The sequence below is a fragment of the Balaenoptera ricei genome, chromosome 15 (genome assembly GCF_028023285.1).
Source record: "Balaenoptera ricei isolate mBalRic1 chromosome 15, mBalRic1.hap2, whole genome shotgun sequence".
Classification (NCBI taxonomy): Eukaryota; Metazoa; Chordata; class Mammalia; order Artiodactyla; family Balaenopteridae; genus Balaenoptera; species Balaenoptera ricei.
The window spans coordinates 72,777,265-72,799,117 of record NC_082653.1 but is presented as its reverse complement, the minus strand read 5'-3'; the positions used below and the strand labels follow the sequence as shown (position 1 = coordinate 72,799,117).

The 21,853-nt window shown below is 50.4% G+C and overlaps 1 protein-coding gene across 1 annotated transcript; it reads left to right on the top strand.

The window, feature by feature from the left end:
- Positions 1 to 15,587: 15,587 nt before the first annotated feature.
- CORO1A (coronin 1A) lies at positions 15,588 to 21,077 on the top strand. The gene is made up of 11 exons (XM_059895921.1): positions 15,588 to 15,688; positions 17,278 to 17,476; positions 18,636 to 18,758; positions 18,849 to 18,978; positions 19,065 to 19,249; positions 19,397 to 19,516; positions 19,716 to 19,820; positions 19,934 to 20,079; positions 20,195 to 20,252; positions 20,346 to 20,561; positions 20,863 to 21,077. The coding sequence occupies exons 2-11, from the start codon at positions 17,279 to 17,281 to the stop codon at positions 20,965 to 20,967; spliced, it is 1,386 nt and encodes a 461-aa protein (XP_059751904.1). The 5' UTR covers positions 15,588 to 15,688; position 17,278; the 3' UTR covers positions 20,968 to 21,077.
- Positions 21,078 to 21,853: the final 776 nt, after the last annotated feature.

Sequence of the window (21,853 nt, the reverse complement as noted above, 5' to 3'; positions counted from 1 at the left end):
TGGCAAGTGGGGGCCGCTCTTCATCGCGGTGCGCGGGCCTCTCACTGTCGCGGCCTCTCTTGTTGCGGAGCACAGGCTCCAGACACGCAGGCTCAGTAATTGTGGCTCACGGGCCCAGTTGCTCCGCGGCATGTGGGATCCTCCCAGACCAGAGCTCGAACCCGTGTCTCCTGCATTGGCAGGCAGATTCTCAACCACTGCGCCACCAGGGAAGCCCCTTTTGTTGTTTTAATTAAACTTGTTTTTCTAACTTCTGCAGAAGGAAGATAGAAAATTTTGTTGACTATCTCAAAAACTAAAAGCTGTATCAGCTTTTTACAGTTTGAAGGAACAAAAGAAGTTTTGAATGGGAAGTCTCACAAATGTCATGGTAAATCAGGATCATCTGACATGATGGAGTAAAATTAATGAAATATCATTAAACTCCTACACTAACTGTGATTAATAATTTCTCATAATTATTAAAATATATTTCACAATTCTTGTTTGAAAAAAGGTTTATATTTTAGAAGGGCAATAAAATAAGTTATTTTTTTGCCCAGCAAAAAGCCCTTATCTCTTTTCATTGAATGGTAGAAAAATACAGCATTTAATTCCTTAACGTTAGGAAAATTAGAGTAAGGCCACATATAATCTTTTTTAAAAAACAGCATTATTGAAATATACTATATATTATATAAAGTTTACCTTTTTAAAGTATGCAATTCAGTGGTTTTAGTCCTTAGTATATTCACAAAGTTGTGCATCAATCACCACTAATTCCAGAACATTTTCATCTCCAAGAAAAAAAAAAATCTATACTCATTAGGAGTTACTCTCCATCCCCTGCCCAGACCCCATGTCCCTGGCAACCATTAATCCAATTTTTGTTCTATGGATTTGCCTTTTCTGGACAGGCCACATGTAAAGTTTTGCTTAACCCGATTAGTTAATTTCTGGATTCCACTTTTGCAGGTAGCTTTTCTTGTCAGCAAAATGAAAGAGACTGAAAACATAGTATCTGACCCCCTCAAAAGTTATTTTAGGTTCAAATGATTTATTTCAGCCTCCATTTAATTGAAGCCAATTTCTCATTAGATACCTTGGGGGACATTACTACCAACTACATAAATAAAAAGGATTATAAAGGAATACTATGAACAATTATATGCCAATAAATTAGATAGCTTAGATGGAATGGACAAAGTCCTAGAAAGACAAAAACTACCATCAAGAAAGTGAAAAACAGGGGCTTCCCTGGTGGCGCAGTGGTTGAGAATCTGCCTGCTAATGCAGGGGACACGGGTTCGAGCCCTGGTCTGGGAAGATCCCACATGCCACGGAGCAGCTGGGCCCGTGAGCCACAACTACTGAGCCTGCGCGTCTGGAGCCTGTGCCCCGTGACGGGAGGGGCCGCGATAGTGAAAGGCCCGCGCACCGCGATGAAGAGCGGTCCCCGCACCGCGGTGAAGAGTGGCCCCCACTTGCCTCAACTAGAGAAAGCCCTCGCATGAACCGAAGACCCAACACATCCAAAAATAAAATAAATAAATAAATAAATAAAGTAGCTATAAAAAAAAAAAAAAAAAAAAAAAAGAAAGTGAAAAACAGGGCTTCCCTGGTGGCACAGTGGTTGAGAGTCTGCCTGCCAATGCAGGGGACGCGGGTTCGCGCCCTGGTTTGGGAAGATCCCATATACCGCGGAGCAACTGGGTCCATGAGCCACAACTACTGAGCCTGCACGTCTGGAGCCTGTGCTCCGCAACAAGAGAGGCCGCGACAGTGAGAGACCCGCGCACCGCGATGAAGAGTGGCCCCCGCTCGCTGCAACTGGAGAAAGCCCTCGTACAGAAACGAAGACCCAACACAGCCATAAATAAATAAATTAATTAATTAAAATCTTAAAAAAAAAAAAAAGTGAAAAACAACTCACAGAATAAAATATTTGCAAATTGTACATCTTATATAGGAATTATATCCAAAAAATATAAAGAACTATATATATATAATACAATTCAGTATTATTTATTTATTTATTTAATTTATTTATTTTTGGTTGTGTTAGATCTTCATTGCTGCACGCAGGCTTTCTCTAGTTGCGGCGAGCAGGGGCTACTCTTCATTGTAGTGCACGGGCTTCTCATTGTGGTGGCTTCACCCTTCGCGGAGCACAGGCTCTAGGCGCGTGGGCTTCAGTAGTTGCAGCACGCGGGCTCAGTAGTTGTGGCTCACGGGCTGTAGAGCACAGGCTCAGTAGTTGTGGCGCATGGGCTTAGCTGCTCTACAGCATGTGGGATCTTCCCGGACCAGGGATCGAACCCATGTCCCCTGCATTGGCAGGCGGATTCTCAACCACTGCGCCACCAGGGAAGCCCTATAATTCAGTATTAAAAAGACAACCCAACTGAAAGTAGACAAAGGATCTGAATAGACATTCCTCCAAAGAAAATATACAAATGGCCAATGAGCATGTGGAAAGATAAAATCATTAGTCACTACGGAAATGCAAATAAAAAGAACAAAGAGATTCCATTTTGCATCCAGGAGGGTGCCTATAATAAAAGAGTTAGATAATCACAAGTTTTGGAAGGAAGTGATCACCAGTGTATCTTTTTTTATGAGCAAGGAAATCTTTACATGAAGCACCTGCTAATGACTTCTTCTGGTCTCATTGGCCAGTTTGAGGCAAATGTCCATCTCTGAACCAGTTACTGGCACAGGAATAGGATTTCCCTGATTGAGTTAGACTAGTCATTGGAATGAAATGGAGGTTAGGTAGACAACGATCATATCATCACCACAGACTCCCAAAGGAAATTCTAGTTCTTATTATAGAATAGAGAATAGATGACAATCAGGCAAAAACAACAGATATCTCCTTCACCATCAGAAACAGCTGGAATGTGGTGAGAAAAACCATTAACTTGGATACTGGACTCTGCCGCTACATTACTGGGTGCCACTTCGTGCCACTTGCGGTCTTATTTCCCTGACCAGGGATCAAACTGTGCCCCCTGCAGTGGCAGCGTGGAGTCTTAACCACTGGACCACTAGGGAATTCCCCAGGCCCTTAGTTTCTTCCAATAAAATGGTTCCTTCCAGCTTTGAAATATGGCAATTAGCATATATATTGCCTTCTAGCAATGGAAAACAGCTCACATGTTTTTCTGCAACTCAGAGAAGAACATAAAAACAACCTTGGTAACTATCATTCAAAATCTTATTACCCTGATATATATGTACTATAAGACTCCTATATCATCAGAAACATAGGTGATTCAGTAATAAAAGCTGCCTAAGTCATGCAGTTTAGTCTGTATTTTTGCCTGCTAAGTGCTAGTCTTTCTTCTGCCCTGATTTTACTTGGGGGACTGTAGTGGTCATACTTGCCTCCCAATATTCATTCTATTTTAAATGACTGGTCTAAGCCCTTATTCTCAGTCCCAGTGCTTTGAACATTGTTGACTCCACTGTCCCAACTTGAGAAGTAGGCACTGAGACTGAGACTTGGCCACTCAGTCTATTTCATCCCTCTGGCCACAGGGGTTGGTTCAAGGATGGGTAAGTGACCCAGGTTGGTCCCATGAGAGTCTGTTCATGACTTTTGCTGGGAAAGAGAATCTCTCTTTTTCCAGGGTTGCCCATCTGTTAAGTTATAAACCTGGAGCTCTGGTGGTCATCTTTGCTATCAATGGAGAGAACCTGCCCAAGAATTAAACACATAAGAAAGAAGAAAGAGAATCCTGATGATCTCGATAGCATCATTTGAGCAACTGGATTCAGTCTCTGGACTTACCAGTTGTGTGAACCCCTAAATTCCTTCTTTTTTTTTTTTGGCTTATATTGATTTAAGCTGGGTTTCTGTAACTTGTAACCCAAAGAGACCTGGCTAATAAAGACAAATTCCTTGCTTACAGTTTGAAATAGATGCTCTGATGCTGTATAAATATGAGAGTAAAATCTGGACATAGACAAAAGGAAATGGGTTCAGAAATAGCCACATATGAAGTGAAAAAAATAGTTTACTCAATAGCTAGTGCACCCCCTTTTCTTTCCCTGTTTGTTTTTATTTACCATAAGCAAGGAAGCAGGACACCTTATGGGTCTTTGAAAAAGCCTGAAGACTGGGTGTCTGTTTTGTGTCTAAGCTGCAGCTGGGTGTGAAAAAGAGAGGAGGATCTTGTCTCAAACTTGGTAACATTGTACCACGTGTGGGAATCCACACCCACAGCTCAGACTCTGTGACTGTCTAATTAACTGTGGTCTCTGGGTCTTGGTTTCATTACCCGTAAAAAGAGGCAGCTGGACTAAGATCCCTTCCAGTATTAATGTCCCAAGATTCTATTGCAGAGCTCCCAAGGGAGGCTATAGGAGAAATTTGTGTCACGTGGAGAGACCCTACCTAGGGTTGATGAGGCTTTGGGATAAAATTCTCCTTAGAGGTCACCTGTGATGAGCTTTGTTTGTCAATTCCAAAATGGAAGTGGATCAGTGGTGGGTGTGGTTCTCTGAAAATGCAGCATGGTTGAAATGAATCAATGTGGGCCTTCTTTGATGAATGTCCTTGTTTTATGTGTGTATGAATTCTGCTTTTCAGATCAGTCAAACCAGGCCCCCAAGTCTAGCCAGCGGGCTGTTGATCTCACCTTGACTCTGAGAACTGGGAAAGCCTGGGATGAACCTGGCATCATGCGAAACTAGATCGAGGGGCTCAACAAGGTCGTCAAATCAACCTCTCCTCTTCTCTCTCCCCCTCTGTGTCTCTCTCTGTCTCTGTCTCTCTCTCCCCAACTCCTCATTCCCACTTGGTTTTTGCCTGTCAGCTTCATTCTCAGGAAGGCTTTCCCCACATGGAGACAGAAATGGCAACCAGCAGTTCCAGAAAAAGACCCAAGGCAGACATTAAATGGCCCTGCTTCTGCCCCTGAACCAGCTGGGCTGAAGAGGCACAAAACCTCCACCCACTAACCCTGTCCACAGAGTTTGAATTTTATTCGGAGGAACAAAGGAAGAATCTTAAAACATTTGAGTAGGGGGTTGCAATGGTCAGATCTGTGCATTAGGGAGAAGGAGTCTGGCTGAGGGGCAGGGATTGGGGCAACAGAGGAGATGGAGTTGGAGAGACTTGTTAGAGGCTCTTGGAATCATTCTGGGCAGAAGTGAGGAGGGGTTGAACTAGAGTACAGTAAGTCCCCTACATAGGAACAAGTTCTGTTCCGAGAGTGTGTTCGTAAGTCCAACAAAGTTAGCCTTATGTACCCAACTAACACAATCGGCTATATGGTACTGTACTGTAATAGTTTTATAATACTTTTAACACAAACAATACACAAAAAACAAACACAAAAAATAAAACATTTTTAATATTACAATACAGTACCTTGAAAAGTACAGTAGTACAGTATAACAGCTGGTATACAGGGGCTGGAATCAAGTGAACAGGCAAGAAGAGTTACTGACTAGAGGAGGGAGAGGAGGTGGGAGATGATAGAGCTGAAGGATTGTCAGCAATAGGAGACAGAGGGCAAGCTGCAACTTCACGTGAACTAACTTATGTGATTGGACATGCAAACACATGTTTGAATCTTTGAAAATTCACAACTTGAAGGTTCATATGTAGGGGACTTACTGTAATAGCAGTTGGGACAGAGGATGGATCAGTCAGGAAAGAAATTGGTGTCAGCAGAGTGGAAAAGAGTTGCTAGTTGGGCTTCCCTGGTGGCACAGTGGTTGAGAATCTGCCTGTCAATGCAGGGGACACGGGTTCGAGGCCCGGTCTGGGAGGATCCCACATGCCACGGAGCAACTAGGCCCGTTAGCCACGACTACTGAGCCTGCGCATCTGGAGCCTGTGCTCCGCAACAAGGGAGGCCGCGACAGTGAGGGGCCTGTGCACCGCGATGAAGAGTGGCCCCCGCTCTCCGCAACTGGAGAAAGCCCTTGCACAGAAACGAAGACCCAACACAGCCAAAAATAAATAAATAAATAAATAAATAAATAAATAAATAAATAAATAAATAAATAAATAAATAAAAAAGAATTAACTAAGTGTAGATCAAAACATAAATCTCTAAAACTTGGACAAAATCTTTAAAAAAAGAAAAAGAGTTGCTGGTTGAGGGAGGGTGGGAGGGAGACGCAAGAGGGAGGAGATATGGGGATATATGTATATGTATAGCTGATTCACTTTGTTGTAAAGCAGAAACTAACACACCATTGTAAAGCAATTATACTCCAATAAAGATGTTAAAAAAAAAAAAAGAGTTGCTGGTTGATTAGCAGCATTGGGAAAGAAAGAAGTGTTGTTTATCGAATGCCAACTATGTGTTGGGCCCTGTGCCTGGCAGTCTGGTGGAAGAGCTGGACCTGTAAACAATTACTATCCAATGTACTAATTACTGTGAGAGAGGGATGCATCAGGAGCCACTAGTACAGGGGAGAAAAGAAACCATTTGAGGAGTGGCTGTGTGGGGGAGGGGGGTATGAGGGAAGGCTTCACAGAGAAGGAAATTCTGACCTGAGTCTTAAAGGATAAGTAGGGTACATAAGAATTTGGTAGCAAACAAGGACTAAGACATTGCAGGCCTGCGCCAAAGGCAAAGAATAGAGTCCAGAAATATTGTTGGCCAGAAAAACCACATCCAAATGAAAGATATGTATATATATATGTATATATATATATATTTTTTTTGGCTGCGTTGGGTCTTGGTTGCTGCACGGGGGCCTCCTCTAGTTGTGGCGAGCTGGGGCTACTCTCTGTTGCAGTGCGCGGGCTTCTCATTGCGGTGGCTTCTCTTGTTGTGGAGCATGGGCTCTAGGTGCACAGGCTCAGTAGTTGTGGCTCACGGGCTTAGTTGCTCCGCGGCATGTGGGATCTTCCCAAACCAGGGCTCGAACCCATGTCCCCTGCATTGGCAGGCAGATTTTTAACCACTGCGCCACCAGGGAAGCCCCAAAGATATATTTAATTTTGCTCATCTAACATTTTTAGAAATTTTTGAATTGGTTGCCGATATATAAAGATCTGGAGCTTTCATTCAAAAATCCATATTTCTAACTTGTCTTGAAAAACCAGAAGCACCAGAAGGTTTAGCTACACAGTGCCCTCATTCTTGCCCACTGACAAAGGGCTAGAGCAGCTGCAGTCCCTCCGGTCCCTATTAGAACTCACCTGGCCTGCATCAGCGATTCGTGTTACCCGTGGTGGCTTAAAGATGGCTGCAAATTCTCTGTAACTCTCTGCATCAAAAGGAGGAGTAAATTTTCCCTCTCCTGGGATCTGGGCTGGTCCTGTAACTGCTTAACTAGTAGGATGTGGTGGAAGTAACCCTATGCAAATCACAGGCCTATCCTCTTGGAGCATTCTCTCGGGACACTCCCTTTCCAAACCCTAGAATAATGAGAGCTAATAAAGCAGTTGTCATTTCAAGCCACAAAGTTTTGGAATGGTTTACTCCATACAGGTAACTGGAACACCCACGTCCTCTCCTTCCCTTGTAGACATCTGAGGGCTCAGCCTCTGGACCAGAGGAATGAGGCAGCATGTTGAGCTTGGGTGATGATGAACAGCAAGGCCAGAAGGGTGGATGGGGGAAGATCATGAAGGGCTTTTGATGCCATGCTGAGGGAGTTTCAGTGTTTTCCCAGAAATGTTCAGGAGCTGGTAGAGTTTTATAAGGTAGGTATAGTATGACTGGGGAGGTGACTCTAGAGATGCTGTAGAACAGGGGTCCCCAACCCCTGGGCCACGGACTGGTACCGGTCCATGGCCTGTTAGGAACCAGGCCACACAGCAGGAGGTGAGCGGAGGGTGAGAGAGTGAAGTTTCATCTGTATTTACAGCCGCTCCCCATCGCTCGCATTACCGCCTAAGCTCCGCCTCCTGTCAGCATTATGGTGAGTTGTATAATTATTTTATTATGTATTACAATAATTAAAATAATAGAAATAAAGTGCACAATAAATGTAATGTGCTTGAATCATCCCCAAACCATCTCCTCCCGCCCCGGTCCATGGAAAAATTGTCTTCCATGAAACCAGTCCCTGGTAGAAGATGAATCAGAAGAAGGCGATCGGTCAGGGAGCTAGCGCAATGGTCCAAGCAACACAGCTCAGGCGGTGGTGGTGGGCATGGAGAGAAAGGGAGAGATTCAAGGTCAAGACTTTCTCCTCTTGTGAGGCTCTCCCTGAGGTCCTAATGGGACATGCCTGTCGAGCCATGGAGTTGGTAGTCAGAACTAGGGAGCACAGGCAGTAGGACTGAGCCACAGAGACAGACTGGGGACTGTCAAAGTTTGAACTTGCAGATGTGGAAGAGATGGTGTGGGGAGATTGGGTGCATTGGAAGAGGTGGTGTCCTGGAGCGCATCCTACAGACAGTGTATTAAGCAAAGGGAGAGACACCCTGCAAGGGACTGAGAGAAAACTGCAAAGCAAAGAAGGGAACCAGGAGATGGTGGGGCCCAGACACAAAAGAAAGGAAAGATTCTAGAGGGAGGGAGTGGTAGGTAGCATCAGATGATCACCAGAACGTGCTCATTTGACGTGATGATCAGGAGATCACTGGTGGCTGAGTCAAGGGCACGTCTGTGCGGAAAGGTGGGAACAGAAGCCAGACTCATGAGACTAAGTAGGAAATGAGGAAGTGAAGACAATAAGTGTAAACAACTCTTTCAAGAAACTTGATTGTGAACGGTAAGACAGAGATAGGGAAGTGGTTTGAGGTTGCCAAGCTGAGAGAGGCTCCCCCAAAGACACAGGGGACCTCAGCTTGTTTTTAGATACTGAAGAGAGAGGGTCTGTGGAGAGGAGAACTTGGCAGTGCAGGAGAAAGGGGTTAAACGACGCAGTGAGGTCACTGAGGAAGTGGGAAGGAATGTGTCCCAAGACGGAGGCATCAGCCTTGGGCCCCACGAGGACACCTCCTCTGTAACGACAGTCTATGGTTGTTTCTAGGAGCTGGAGATATTGTTGCTGTTGGGAGTAAAGGGGTTGAAAGAATTCTTGCCTTTTTTCTCCATAAAATAGGAGCAGTGATCATCTCATAAAGGTGAGGAAGGCAGCCTGAGTAGGTGGCTGGCGAGAAGTGGCCGGCAAGGTGGGGTTAGACCTGAGCCTGTGGACAAGGCATGCTTATGTGCCTCCCACTTAAGGCCGGGATGGTTCCTGAATGTGGGTCAGGGCGGAGCCTGAAGGTGGATGGAGGACCACACTGTGAGAAGGCCTGGGGGCCACAGGGGCAGGGTCCAGGCTGTCCGAGTAACTTCTTGCAAATGACACCCTGTCACTTCTTTACTTAGAGACTTGCATAAGGAGCAAACTCCTTGAGAAGACACAGCTTGAGGTCCCTCATGAGCTGCCTCCTGGGGATTTTCCCAGCTTCACCACTTTCCCCTTCATCCCAAGCACCTGCGCTCCAGCCATGGTGAAGAGCTCACCATCCCCTTAAAATGTCATTGTCCCTTCCTTGTTTTTCTTCCTCTCTCTTATCTTCTCTGCTTGGCAGACTCTTATTCAAGACCCAGTATAAGTGTAATTTCATTCACCCATTCCACCACCATCTACGGACCATGCTTCAATCCTCGTTCGCCCTCCAGATCCCACTGCTCTTGGCTTTTGTGCCCCCCTCTGCTTCGAGAGGTCGACTGGTGTTGGGAAAATTAATAAAGTAGTCTTGTTCAGGCTTCAGAGGCAGAAGCAGGCCTCTGACCGACCTGTGACCCTGCCTGGACTGAGGGCCTGCTTGCACACTCAACAATTGCTGCGAGCAAGTCAAGCAGTGCTTACAATAAGAAAGGGAGTGGGTCTTGGAATTTCTTGAGCTCTGGGGACCTGGCCAGTCCCCCAGGGTCTGGAAAATCTTGTGACCCACATGGTGAAACCAACAGCATTATTAAAGTAAACTCAGAGTTGCATTTTTGCATGCAAACTGATCATATCAGTTTGCGGCCTGGAATTGTAAATGGAAGCCCCCAGAACTCCAATCTGAAGTCTCACCCGTTGGGTGTACGAACCACCCAGGACCCTTCCCAACTAGGGCTCCAGATTGCTGTCACTTGGGACTTCCCAGCTGTTATTTGGATCTGGAAGTAGGTGTCGGCCCAATTCGGTGATGTATATACCCTGTTATGTTTCTCTAATATTCTTGTTCCTTTCCTTCTAAAGATTGTATATTAAAATTAAGTTAAATCACCTTTCATTAAAGAATTGATTAAAGCTGTTTATTTGTGTGAAACGAGTGGTTATTTTGTCAACAAACCCAACGAACCTTAAAACTGAAAGCAGGCTTTCGGCAAAACAACTGGACACCTTGAATGGACTCATGGGTTTCAAGGGTCAGGCAGACTTGTGTTTGGATCCCAGTTTGTGTGACTGTGGGTAGGTCATTTGCTGCCTGTGAGCCTCGTTTTGGTCATCTGTAAAAGAGGGACAATAAAACACCTCACAGAGCTCTTGAGACTCTTCAGTGATGGAATGTTGGTGCAGCACCAAGGACCTAGTGCTGCTTGGAGCAGTCAGGACTCTTGGTTGTAAGTGACAGAACCTAATTTTTAAAAATCTACTTTTAGGGACTTCCCTGGTGGCACAGTGGTTAAGAATCCTCCTGCCAATGCAGGGGACATGGGTTTGAGCCCTGGTCCGGGAAGATCCCCCGTGCCACAGAGCAACTAAGCCCATGTGCCACAACTACTGAACCTGAGCTCTAGAGCTGGCAAGCCACAACTACTGAGCCCATGTGCCACAACTACTGAAGCCTGTGCACCTAGAGCCCGTGCTCTGCAACAAGAGAAGCCACCACAATGAGAAGCCTGAGCACCGCGACAAAGAGTAGCCCCCGCTTGCTGCAACTAGAGAAAGCCCACGCGCAGCAACGAAGACCCAATGCAGACAAAAACAAACAAACAAACAAACAAACAAACAAACAAACCAGGGTCTCCCTGCTTTAAAACTCATGCTTAAAAAACAAAAAAAATCTCCTTTTACAGTTGATTTGTTTGAATCAGGATCCAAAGAAAGTTCACATGTTACAGTTGGTTGATATGTTTCTTAAGACTCTTTTAATATATTTCCCCTCCTTTTAATGCCATTTATTTGTTGAAACCAGATCATTTATCCTATAAAATTTTCTACATTATAGATTTAGGTAATTGCTTCCTCCTGGTGTTATTTAACCTGTTCTTCTATCCTTTTTATTTCCTATAAACTAATAGCTAGATCTAGAGGCTCCATTAGATTCTGGCTGGTGATGATGATGGTGATGATTTTGGCAAGAATACTGCAAAGGTGATGCTATGTACTTATTATATCATTTTATGGGAGGCACGTAATATCTGGGTGTCCTACTTTTGGTGATGTTAAGAGTCACTTCTGGGTTCTTTTTTTCTTTCTTTTCTTTTTTAAGGTAATCATGGAGATTTGAACATAAATTGGGAATTAGATGATGTTAAGAAATTATTGCTAGGGACTTCCCTGGTGGTCCAGTGGTTAAGAATCCGCCTTCCAGTGCAGGGGACGCGGGTTCGTTACCTAGTTGGGGAACTAGATCCCACATGCCGCAGGGTAACTAAGCCCACACACCGCAAATACTGAGCATGCACACCACAACTAGAGAGAAGCCTGCGCACCGCAACGAAAGATCCCGCATGCCGCAAGGAAGATCCCGCGTGCCGCAACTAAGACCCGATGCAGCCAAAAATAAAATAAATAAATAAATATTTTTTAAAAAATAAGAGAGCTTCCCTGGTGGCGCAGTGGTTAGGAATCCGCCTGCCAATGCAGGGGACACGGGTTTGAGCCCTGGTCGGGGAAGATCCCACATACTGCGGAGCAACTGGGCCCGTGCGCCACAACTACTGAAGCCCGCACGCCTGGAGCCCGTGCTCCGCAGCAAGAGAAGCCACCGCTGTGAAAAGCCTGCGCACCACAATGAAGAGTAGCCCCAGCTCGCTGCAACTAGAGGAGGCCCACGTGCAACAACAAAGACACAACGCAGCCAAAAAAATAAATAAATAAATTTAAAAAGTTTTTTAAAAAAAGAAATTATTGCTAAACATTTTAGGTATAATTATGTATTACATATTGGTATTGTGCTCTGGTAAAATAAAAATCCTTATCTGACATACAATAACATGGATTAATTTCAAAACATTATGCTGAATGAAAAAAGCCAGACCCATACTGTATGATTTCATTTGTATGGAACATTCTAGAACAGGCAAAACTAATCTATACTGACAGAAAGCAGATCAGTGGTTGCCGGGGTCTGAGGGTGGAAATTGATTGTAGAAGGGTGTTAACTTTTAAGAGTGATGGAAATATTTTATATCTTGATTATGGTGGTAATTACATGGGTATATACATTTGTCAAAACTAATTGAACCATGCACTTAAACTGAGTGTGTTATATTGTATGGGAATAAAGATGTATTTTATTGTATGTAAATAAAGTTGATTTTTGAAAGGAAAGAAAATAAAGTAAGGTTACAACTAGAATGAGAAGAATCCATTCAAAATAGCCACAAAACTATAATACACCTATTGGGGGGAGAAATTTAATGATATACTAGACCTTTATAGAGAAAATTATAAAATCATATTAAGGGACATAAAAGAAGACATAAATATATGGAGAAATACACTATATTCATGGATTGAAGTCTTAATATCCTTCTCAAATTAATCTATAAAGTTAATGCAATTTTATTAAAAACTCTAAGAGTTTAAAAGTCTTTATCTGTTGGAAATAAATGCAGAAGTACTTAAGTTGAAATGCTATGATGTCTTGGATTTCTTTTAATAGATGCCAAGAAAATAATGTGGAAGAAGGAATGAACGAGTATTGGCCACGTGTTGGTACTTGTTGAAGCTGGGTGACGGGTACACACTCTAATGTAAGTGAGCAGTGCTGTGCACCTTTACAGGTGAGGAAACATCACTGTGCTGGGGCAGCAGGAGAACCATGAAGGAAAGGTTCTCTGGGGCTGACTCCATCATGCTCTACAGACCTTTAGGGCAGGACAGACCAGAGGAGGTCTTGTGGGCCTTGCTAAGGAGTTTGAACTTTATCCCGTGCTCAGCATTTCAGTCCCTCTTTACTGTGTGTATCTGGCACCTTGGAAGGGCCTCCGGTCCTGTCTCCCTCCATGGTGGGTGTACCAGTCAGAACCCTTTCAACTGTAAATGCCAGAAATCCAACTCAAACGTACTGACTTATGTGGAAAAAGGAACTTATGATAGGTTAAGGGACTCAGGCACAGCTTGATCCAGATACTCAAATGATGTCAAGAATATGTCTGTCTTCATATCTTGTGTCTGCAGTCCTCTGTGTGGGCTCATTCTGGCTGGCTTTTCCTACATGGTGTCAAGATGGTCACTAGTAGTCCTGGGCTTACAGCCTTTTAGCTTACTAACCCCCAGTGGAAAGAGGGCTCTTTTTCCTAGCAGCTCCAGTGAATCTGCTTCTGCATGCATAGACTTGATTTAAGTGTCCACCCCTGAACCAATCAAAAAAGGTAGCTTTGACTGGGGAAATGTGGACCGTGTGCCTACCCTGGGCACCCTCTCAAACCTCAAGGATTGCCAGTGCATAAAGGTTGGTTTCTTCAAGGAAAACCCAGATGCAGCCTCCAGTAAAGAGGGGATGGTAAGATGCTGGTCCAGTGGCACCTGGCAGGAACACCCTTCCAACACCCCTCACAGGAAGGATCAGCCTCATCTTAATCACATGAAGAGCCGCATGGCAGGGCCCTTCAGCACCCACTACTGAACTAACGCTCACTCTTGTTTTGCTGGGACAGCTGCTGCCTCACAACCTCCACTACCAGCCTCGCGTCTGTGCCCCCCGCCCCACAGCAGACCAGCTGGAATGAGAAAGTAGCCTCTGCGCATCCCCACCTTCCCCTCTCCATGCCTGTCAGGCTCTGCCTCAAAGGGCATGGTTTTCAGGCCCCTCACAACATGCTTGTCCTCTGCCTGGAAATGAGGTGCCCCAGGACTGAAGGTCATGGGTGCCTCAGTTTCCTCTCTTTACATTGGAGGTGGTACCTGCCCCCTGGGAGTGTTGTGAGGATTAAGTGAGTGCAGCGTATTTATAGTGTTAGAGCAGCGCCCGGCGCACAGTAGGTGCTCAGTAAATCCCAGCCGTTATTCTCATCACTTCTGCTGCAGACTATACAACACAATCCCTGCCCATCCCCGTCCAGTCCAGGCCAGTAGCAGGCTCTTAGGTGAAATACAACACAGGGGTTCTTACAATTGAATGCTTGAGTGGAATAAAAGTGTGTAGGACACTTTTATAACCACTCGAGCCTCATAACCGTGAGCTGGACAGGACAAATCATACTTAGCCTCCATTTACAGATGAAGAAACTGAGGTTTACACCTCTTGCCCAAGATCACGCAGCCAAGCTGTGGTGGAGGCAGGATTTGAACCAGGGGCTGAAGGATCACATCATTGGGACTTTGCTCAGGCTGCCCCTCTGCTGACAAGACCTCCTCTGGTCACGCTTGTTGTCTCCTTCTCAACCTTTCAGGTTCAGTCCCAATACTCTAAACAGTAACGGTGGTGAGAGGTAACATTTATTAAGCGCTTGCTACACTTTGGATGAGGTGCAGAAGGCTTTCCGTTCCAATAAAGTCAGGAGGTAGGTATGACGCTGTTACAGAAAGAGAAACTGAGGCTGATAGAGGTTAAGGAACCTGCCCAACGTCACTCCGTAGGTGTGACGGCCGGGAGTCAAACTCATAAAGCAGTCTGATTCTAGAGCGGGCCTTTCCGCGTTGCTGCCTCTGAGACTCTGACCCCAAGGATGGGAACGAACTCCTTCCTCTTGAGTCTGAAGTCTGGGCTTCGGCCTCTACTTAGCTCTTGGAGCTGTTATTTGTGCCTCTCCTTTCAGTAGGCTGAGAGCTCTTTGGGGCAGGAACTCGACTCTGACTTTTTCACTTCCGTAGCCCCTGCACAAAGAGGCTCTCCATAACACCAAATTATTTCATTCGCCCCTGTGAGGCAGGCAGAGGTGCTCCTAGGTGAGGACAGACCCAGAGAGGTTAAGTGACTCTCCCAAGGCCACCTGCTTGCAAATGTAGGAGCCTGGAGAGGCCCCAGGCTTCCTCGGTGCAGGTGGGTGCAGGGTTCTCCCTCTTCCTTGTCCCCCCCCCCCGCCTTCCTGTTCCCTGAGCGTCGTCGGTGGGGGAAGAGATGGCAGCATAGCCTTAGCTGGGGGCGGGGGGTGGGGGAGGCTGTACCAAGGACCGCTGGGGGGACTGATGGGCCCTTTTATGAATGCCAGGCGAAGGATGGCGATTAGGCTGGGGGTGGGCTGAAGGAGGGAAGAAGGAACGGGTATTTTTTGCATTTTGACATTAAAAAGTGCAGATCAGATTGTCAGCGACTGGCCAGCCGCATCTGTTTTGGTTTGGAATTGGCAGCTAAGGCGCTGAGCTTCTCCGCGGAAGGAGGGGAGGGGAGGGGAGGCTGCGGGCTGGTGGGGCGAGGCGGCGCCTCTGCGGAGGGAAGGGCTCTCCCCTTTAAGAGCTCCGCCCAAAGGGGCGCTGCCACCCCTAAGGAGGCGGGCGCCGCCGCTTCTCATTCATTGTCTTGACAAGAGCATCCTCAGCCGGCAGTCGCAGGCTCCTCCAGCTCCTTCCTCCTCCTCCTCCTCCTCCTCTCCCTCCTCCGTTTGGGGGGTCACTCATCTCTCAGCAGCAGGTAAGGCTGGAGCCCGCGGACGGGATTCGGCGTCGCTGCCCTGGGCCACCTGTGGGGCAGGCGGGAGCCTGGCAGAAGCCCTCCGCGGCGGCCGACAGACTGGCAGAGCGAGCTGGCTCTGAGGCGGGGACAGAGCCCGTTCACGCCCCGCGTGGCGGGACTCGCCTGGGGTGTGGGTGCGCGGAGGAGGGTCCGTCTGCGTGTCTGAGAGCTCCGGGAGCGGGCGAGGGTGAGGGACCACCGCAGCCAAGATGGAGGTGGGGGAGCCCGGGGGTCAGGACACGCGCCGACCGGACTCTCCCCAGAATGGGAGTCTTTGGGGTGGCAGTGGGGGCCAGGGTGGGGTGAGCCCAGCAGCTGCCCTGAGCTTGGAGACAGGAAGGGGTTGAGAGCAAAACAAGAAAAGACCAAGTTCCCCTTTCCGTGGTTTCCGGGCCTGGTACCTGCGGTGGGGAAGGAGGTGGGGTGGGACGATGGCTTCCTGTCTCCCAACCTCCGATTTGCGGCTCCCCTCTCCCCAGACCCAGGCTCCCCACCTGGGATGGGTCCCTTGCCCCCAGACTGCTTCTCCTCACGCAAGCTCCTCACCTGCTTTCTGGGCGGGTGGACCCCGGAGCCTCCCGGAGAGTCACGGGATGGGCGAGGCTGGCTGGAGCCCCCAGTGAGAAGGGCTAGGCCTGAAGTGGGGGGCAAAAGGGCGAAGTTGGGGCCGTGGAGGAGAGGCCCTGGGGGGCCCCCCACGGTGAGCTGGAAGGTGATGCTGCTGGGCGCCAGGATGGGGGCCTGGAGCCTGGGGAGCCAGAGGCAGGCCCCTTGGCTTCGCTGTCACCCAGCCCTGGGGGAAAACCATCCTAGCTGGACCTCCGAGAAGTGAGCGCCGGCCTCTCCCTTCGTGTGGATAGTCCCACTGGGGGTGGAGAAGGCACTAAAGGGCACCTGCTTAAGCAGAGGCGAGAAGCAGAGGTGCATGGAGGAGGAGATGCTGGGACCCGAGCCATCCGCTTGTTTCTGGTGCCCAGAGACCTGCTGGGGAAGCCCTCCTGCCACTGAGGACGTGCCTCCCAAGCAAACCCACACGCCTCTTCCCTCAGCATGTCCAACCCTGGGCCTGGAGGCGGGGAGGGCCCCTGCCTTTAGGCAGCTTCTCCTGTGGGTGTGAGGGTGTGAGGTCTGGACACTGAGGCTGAGAGAACCCTCCCTCCAAGCTGTTGCACTGAGGCCCCGGAGTGTGACCCGTCAGAGAGGAAGGGCTCTGTGCCCGTCAGCCATTCTGTGGTCAAATCGGCACTAGGTGCTACCCCACATCAGGCTCTGCGGGGGAGGCTGAGGGTACAGAAGCCAGGCCTGGGGCGGGTTGAGAAGGTGGGCCTTGCAGGTTAGCCAGGGGTGAGGAGGTGTGAGCAAGGCGAGTGTGAGCGTAGCAGGATGTCAGTTACAGAGGAGAGCAGCAAGGGGCCGGGGAGACATGCTGGGGAAGTTAGCTGAGACCATGACTGCCAGGCTGAGGGCTGTCCTGGGGGAGATGGGGGCCACTGTAAGGTCAGAGTTGATCTGAAGGGAGAAAAGTCCTCCACCTGTGTGCCTTCCAGGATGAGCCGGCAGGTGGTCCGTTCCAGCAAGTTCCGCCACGTGTTTGGACAGCCGGCCAAGGCTGACCAGTGCTATGAGGACGTGCGCGTCTCACAGAACACCTGGGACAGTGGCTTCTGCTCTGTCAACCCCAAGTTCGTGGCCCTGATCTGTGAGGCCAGCGGGGGAGGGGCCTTCCTGGTGCTGCCCCTGGGCAAGGTGAGCCCCTGGAGCCCTGGGGGGGGGGCCTCTGGTCATCTAGTGGCCCCCTGGGGGTCCTGATGAGGTGACTGACTATCCCCAAGCCTTCCCGGGCCACAGTGTGGTCGTCTGTAAAATTGAGCTGGGCCAGATGAACCTTATGCTTCCTTCAGCTCCTACATGCAGTGGTTGGATGGAAGCTAAAGCTCAGGGGGGAGATGACACGGGAAGGGACATACAGTGAGTCCTGCAGACCCAGGGCCAGGCCTCCCAATTCTCAGCCTGGACCTTTCTCTCCTCGGGAGCACGAAGAGGGCTGGGATGGAGTCTGGGCAGGCCCAGCAGTGCTCTTAGGGTTTGGAGGGACCTTTCTGAGCCCTTGGGAACCCAGCAAGCTCTGGCTCCCAGCTCACAGGCAGGGGTGATGTAAGAGACCCTCTCCGCTCCCCCAACCCGGCCTCCGTCAGATCTCGCCTCCCCGGCCCTGTTGTCTGCTGACCCCACCCCCAGCACACTCCTGTGCTCTTGGGTGGTGAGACAGGAAGGGGAGACAGGCCCTCAGTTGTTACCTTAAAAGGGCCGATGGAAACAAGAGAAGAGGAAGTGGTTGTCGGGGTGAGAGCTGGGCCCGCTTTTCACACAGGAAGCCCTGCTGCAGCAGCTGTCCCCGGAAGAGCCCATTTCCAAACCTCTGCTCCTGCCAGGGGGCCGGTTATGACAGACTTCCCCATCCCTGTCCTTTTGGAAGGACCCATCCCTACAGCCCCATCATTCACACTTCCCTGGGGAACTCCAGCCCCAGTATAACTACCCCCCGCCAGCCTGTCCCATGCCCAGGGCCCTGGCCTGTCTTCCCATGGGAGCCTCACCTGGGGAAGCTGGGGTGGGAGTACCGGGCCGCGGGGCATGGATGAGAAACTGAGCTAGAGATGGCAGGAACTTGGCAAGGCTCTGACAGCAAGGCAGGACCAGCCCCGTGTGCCCATCCTGCGCTACTGAGTTGCCCAGACAACTCTGGGGCTGGGGCAGAGGCCCAAACCCTCCCACCCCAGGCCCTGCTCTGCCTCCCAGGGACCTCACAGCTTTTCTCTCTGTGCCTCGTGGAGGGGAGTGGGGAGGTTGGATTGGGTTTGGAGGGCAAAAGCACCTCCCTCAGAGGCCCTGCTGTGTCCTCTAGACTGGACGTGTGGACAAGAACGCGCCTACGGTCTGTGGCCACACGGCCCCGGTGCTGGACATAGCCTGGTGCCCGCACAATGATAATGTCATTGCCAGTGGCTCCGAGGACTGCACAGTCATGGTGAGTGTGGGGACACACGGGCCAGGAGGGGGCTCCAGCACTGGAGCTGACGTTTGGAGCCCCCAAGACTCACTCGCCGCTTCTCTGCAGGTGTGGGAGATCCCCGATGGGGGCCTGATGCTGCCCCTGCGGGAGCCTGTCGTCACCCTGGAGGGCCACACCAAGCGCGTGGGCATTGTGGCCTGGCACCCCACGGCCCAGAATGTGCTGCTCAGTGCAGGTGCCCGGGGGAGAAGCAGGGAGGGCTGGTCCCCTGACAGCGAGGGTGGGAGGCTCATGGCTTCTGACACTGGGGGCATCGCCCAGGTTGCGACAACGTGATCCTGGTGTGGGACGTGGGCACGGGGGCGGCGGTGCTGACGCTGGGCTCGGATGTGCACCCGGACACAATCTACAGCGTGGACTGGAGCCGAGATGGCGCCCTCATCTGTACCTCCTGCCGCGACAAGCGATTCCGCATCATTGAGCCCCGCAAAGGCACCATTGTAGCTGTGAGTTGCCTTGACCCTTGACCCTGAGAGCTTTGCCCCTCCTACCCACCACCAACCAGGCCCCTAGATGCTACCCTCTCCCAGCTGGGGCCTGGCCCTTAGGGCATGCGTGCGGATGCCTGACCAGTCCCCTCCCTTTCCTTCCAGGAGAAGGACCGTCCCCACGAGGGGACCCGGCCTGTGCGCGCCGTGTTTGTGTCAGATGGAAAGATCCTGACCACAGGTTTCAGCCGCATGAGTGAGCGGCAGGTGGCGCTGTGGGACACGGTGAGTGCCCGGCGGGGAACAGCCTTAGTCCCAGCCCTGCCAAGTGTCTGGCTGGAAGGCCATGGCCTCAGTTTACCCACCGCGAGATGGGGTTTTCCACTGGCTGGTCTTTGAGCCCCCCACCCCACTCCTGCATCACTGGACCACACCTGGGCCTGACAGGGCCCAGCTCATTATAACCCCCTGCCCGTTTCTACAGAAGCACCTGGAGGAGCCGCTGTCCCTGCAGGAACTGGACACGAGCAGCGGTGTCCTGCTGCCCTTCTTTGACCCCGACACCAACATTGTCTACCTCTGTGGCAAGGTGGCCCCGTTGGGCAGGGGGTCGGGGGAGCGAGGTGGGCAGGGGGACTGGGAAGGGACCACGGCTGGAGGCATCTGCCGGTGTTGATCCTCCCTTGCATCCACCACCTGCAGGGTGACAGCTCTATCCGGTACTTCGAGATCACTTCCGAGGCCCCATTCCTGCACTATCTCTCCATGTTCAGTTCCAAGGAGTCCCAGCGTGGCATGGGCTACATGCCCAAACGTGGTCTGGAGGTGAACAAGTGTGAGATTGCCAGGTAACTGCCCCTGACCCTGACCTGAGTATGCTCCTTGGGCAGTGCCGACCGCATGCCGAGCTTCAGTCCCAGCCCAGCCATGCTGTGGGTGCTGATCGCCTTCCTGTTTCCACAGATTCTACAAGCTGCATGAGCGGAGGTGTGAGCCCATCGCCATGACGGTGCCTAGAAAGGTGATGCTCCAGTGTCCCTCCCCGGGCTCTCGGAGTGGCGGGTGGTGGTGTGGCCCAAGCACTTTCTTAACCAGCCTTGGCCTTGCCCCACAGTCGGACCTGTTCCAGGAGGACCTGTACCCGCCCACTGCAGGGCCTGACGCTGCCCTCACAGCTGAGGAGTGGCTAGGGGGTCGGGATGCCGGGCCCCTCCTCATTTCCCTCAAGGATGGCTACGTGCCCTCAAAGAGCCGGGAGCTGAGGATCAACCGGGGCCTGGACACTGGGCGCAAGAGGATGGCACCTGAGGCCAGTGGCGCTCCCAGTTCGGTGAGAGGCAGATGGGAGCCCGGGAATCAGGACAGGAAGATGGGGTAGGGCAGGGGCTGCTACTGATGTGGTCATTGACCCGGTGGAAAGAGGCTGGCATTTGGGGCAGCCCAAACTCACAGTGTTGGGGATCCTTTGGGGGCTGGGAGTGGATAATCCTGAGGCCTCAGAAAACAGGTTTCAGGCTTATAGGCCTGCAGCTCTCTGGCTGAGAGACAGAAGGGCCCAAGCGCTGGGGCTCTTGGGAGGAGGCCTAGTGGCCAGGGAGGAGCTGGGCCTGATGTAGCCCTGGATCCCCCAGGATGCCGTATCCCGGTTGGAGGAAGAGATGAGGAAGCTCCAGGCCACGGTGCAGGAGCTACAGAAGCGCCTGGATAGGCTGGAGGAGACAGTCCAGGCCAAGTAGAGGACCACCGGCTGAGGCCAACAGCATCGCCTCCCTCCCTTCCACTCCCACTCCTCAGGCCACAATGGCAGATAAGAAAATACTAATAAAATGGCTTTATTTTCTGGTAACTCTCAGACTCCAGTGACTGGTCACCAGATGCTGGGTCTCCTGAACTGACCTGCGCTTGAGCTTCCCCCTCCATAGCCTTGATGAGCTTGACCCATTGCAGGGGTGGGCTGGGGAGATGCCTCAGAATGCCCTAGACCACAGCCAGGAACAGCCCTTTGCAGGTGGGAGCCATCCTGTGCTGCTGTGGGTTGGAAGCCTGCTCTGTTTTCCAGCTGGTAGGTCAGAGCTGCTCAGGGCTCTAGCCTGGAGCCTCGCTCATTCCCACGTTTACCCCAAATCTGCCTTTGCTGGTCAACCCCAACATCAGCTTGCATGCAGCTGTCCTGACACTGCTGCTTGCTTGTGGGGAAAATGAAGCAACCAGCACTTGCATGACATCTTTCAAACTGTAAGCCCAAGGGATCAAAATAAGGGGTGCTTTTGTAAGAAGAAAGCTTAGAATCAAAGCAATAGGCCCTGACCCTAGTTTACAAGTGAGGAAACTGAGGCTGAGAGCAGGAGCGGGGCTTGCTGAAGGACAGAGCCCGAGTCAAGATGCAAGGCTCCCCTTCTAGTTCGGAGCCTTCCCTGCACGGCGTGGCTGCCTCTTGAGCCCTGTCTGTGGCTTCCACCTGGGTCTGGCCTCAACCTGTCAAGCCCTATCAAGGGGGGACTTGGAAATGGGTTTCCGATGGCCAACTTAGCAGGTGATCCCCCCTGAGCTGGGACACAGGACTATTGGGGATGGGTGTCCCGGCCACAGCAGGGCTTTGTTCATCCACATAGGGACCACAGC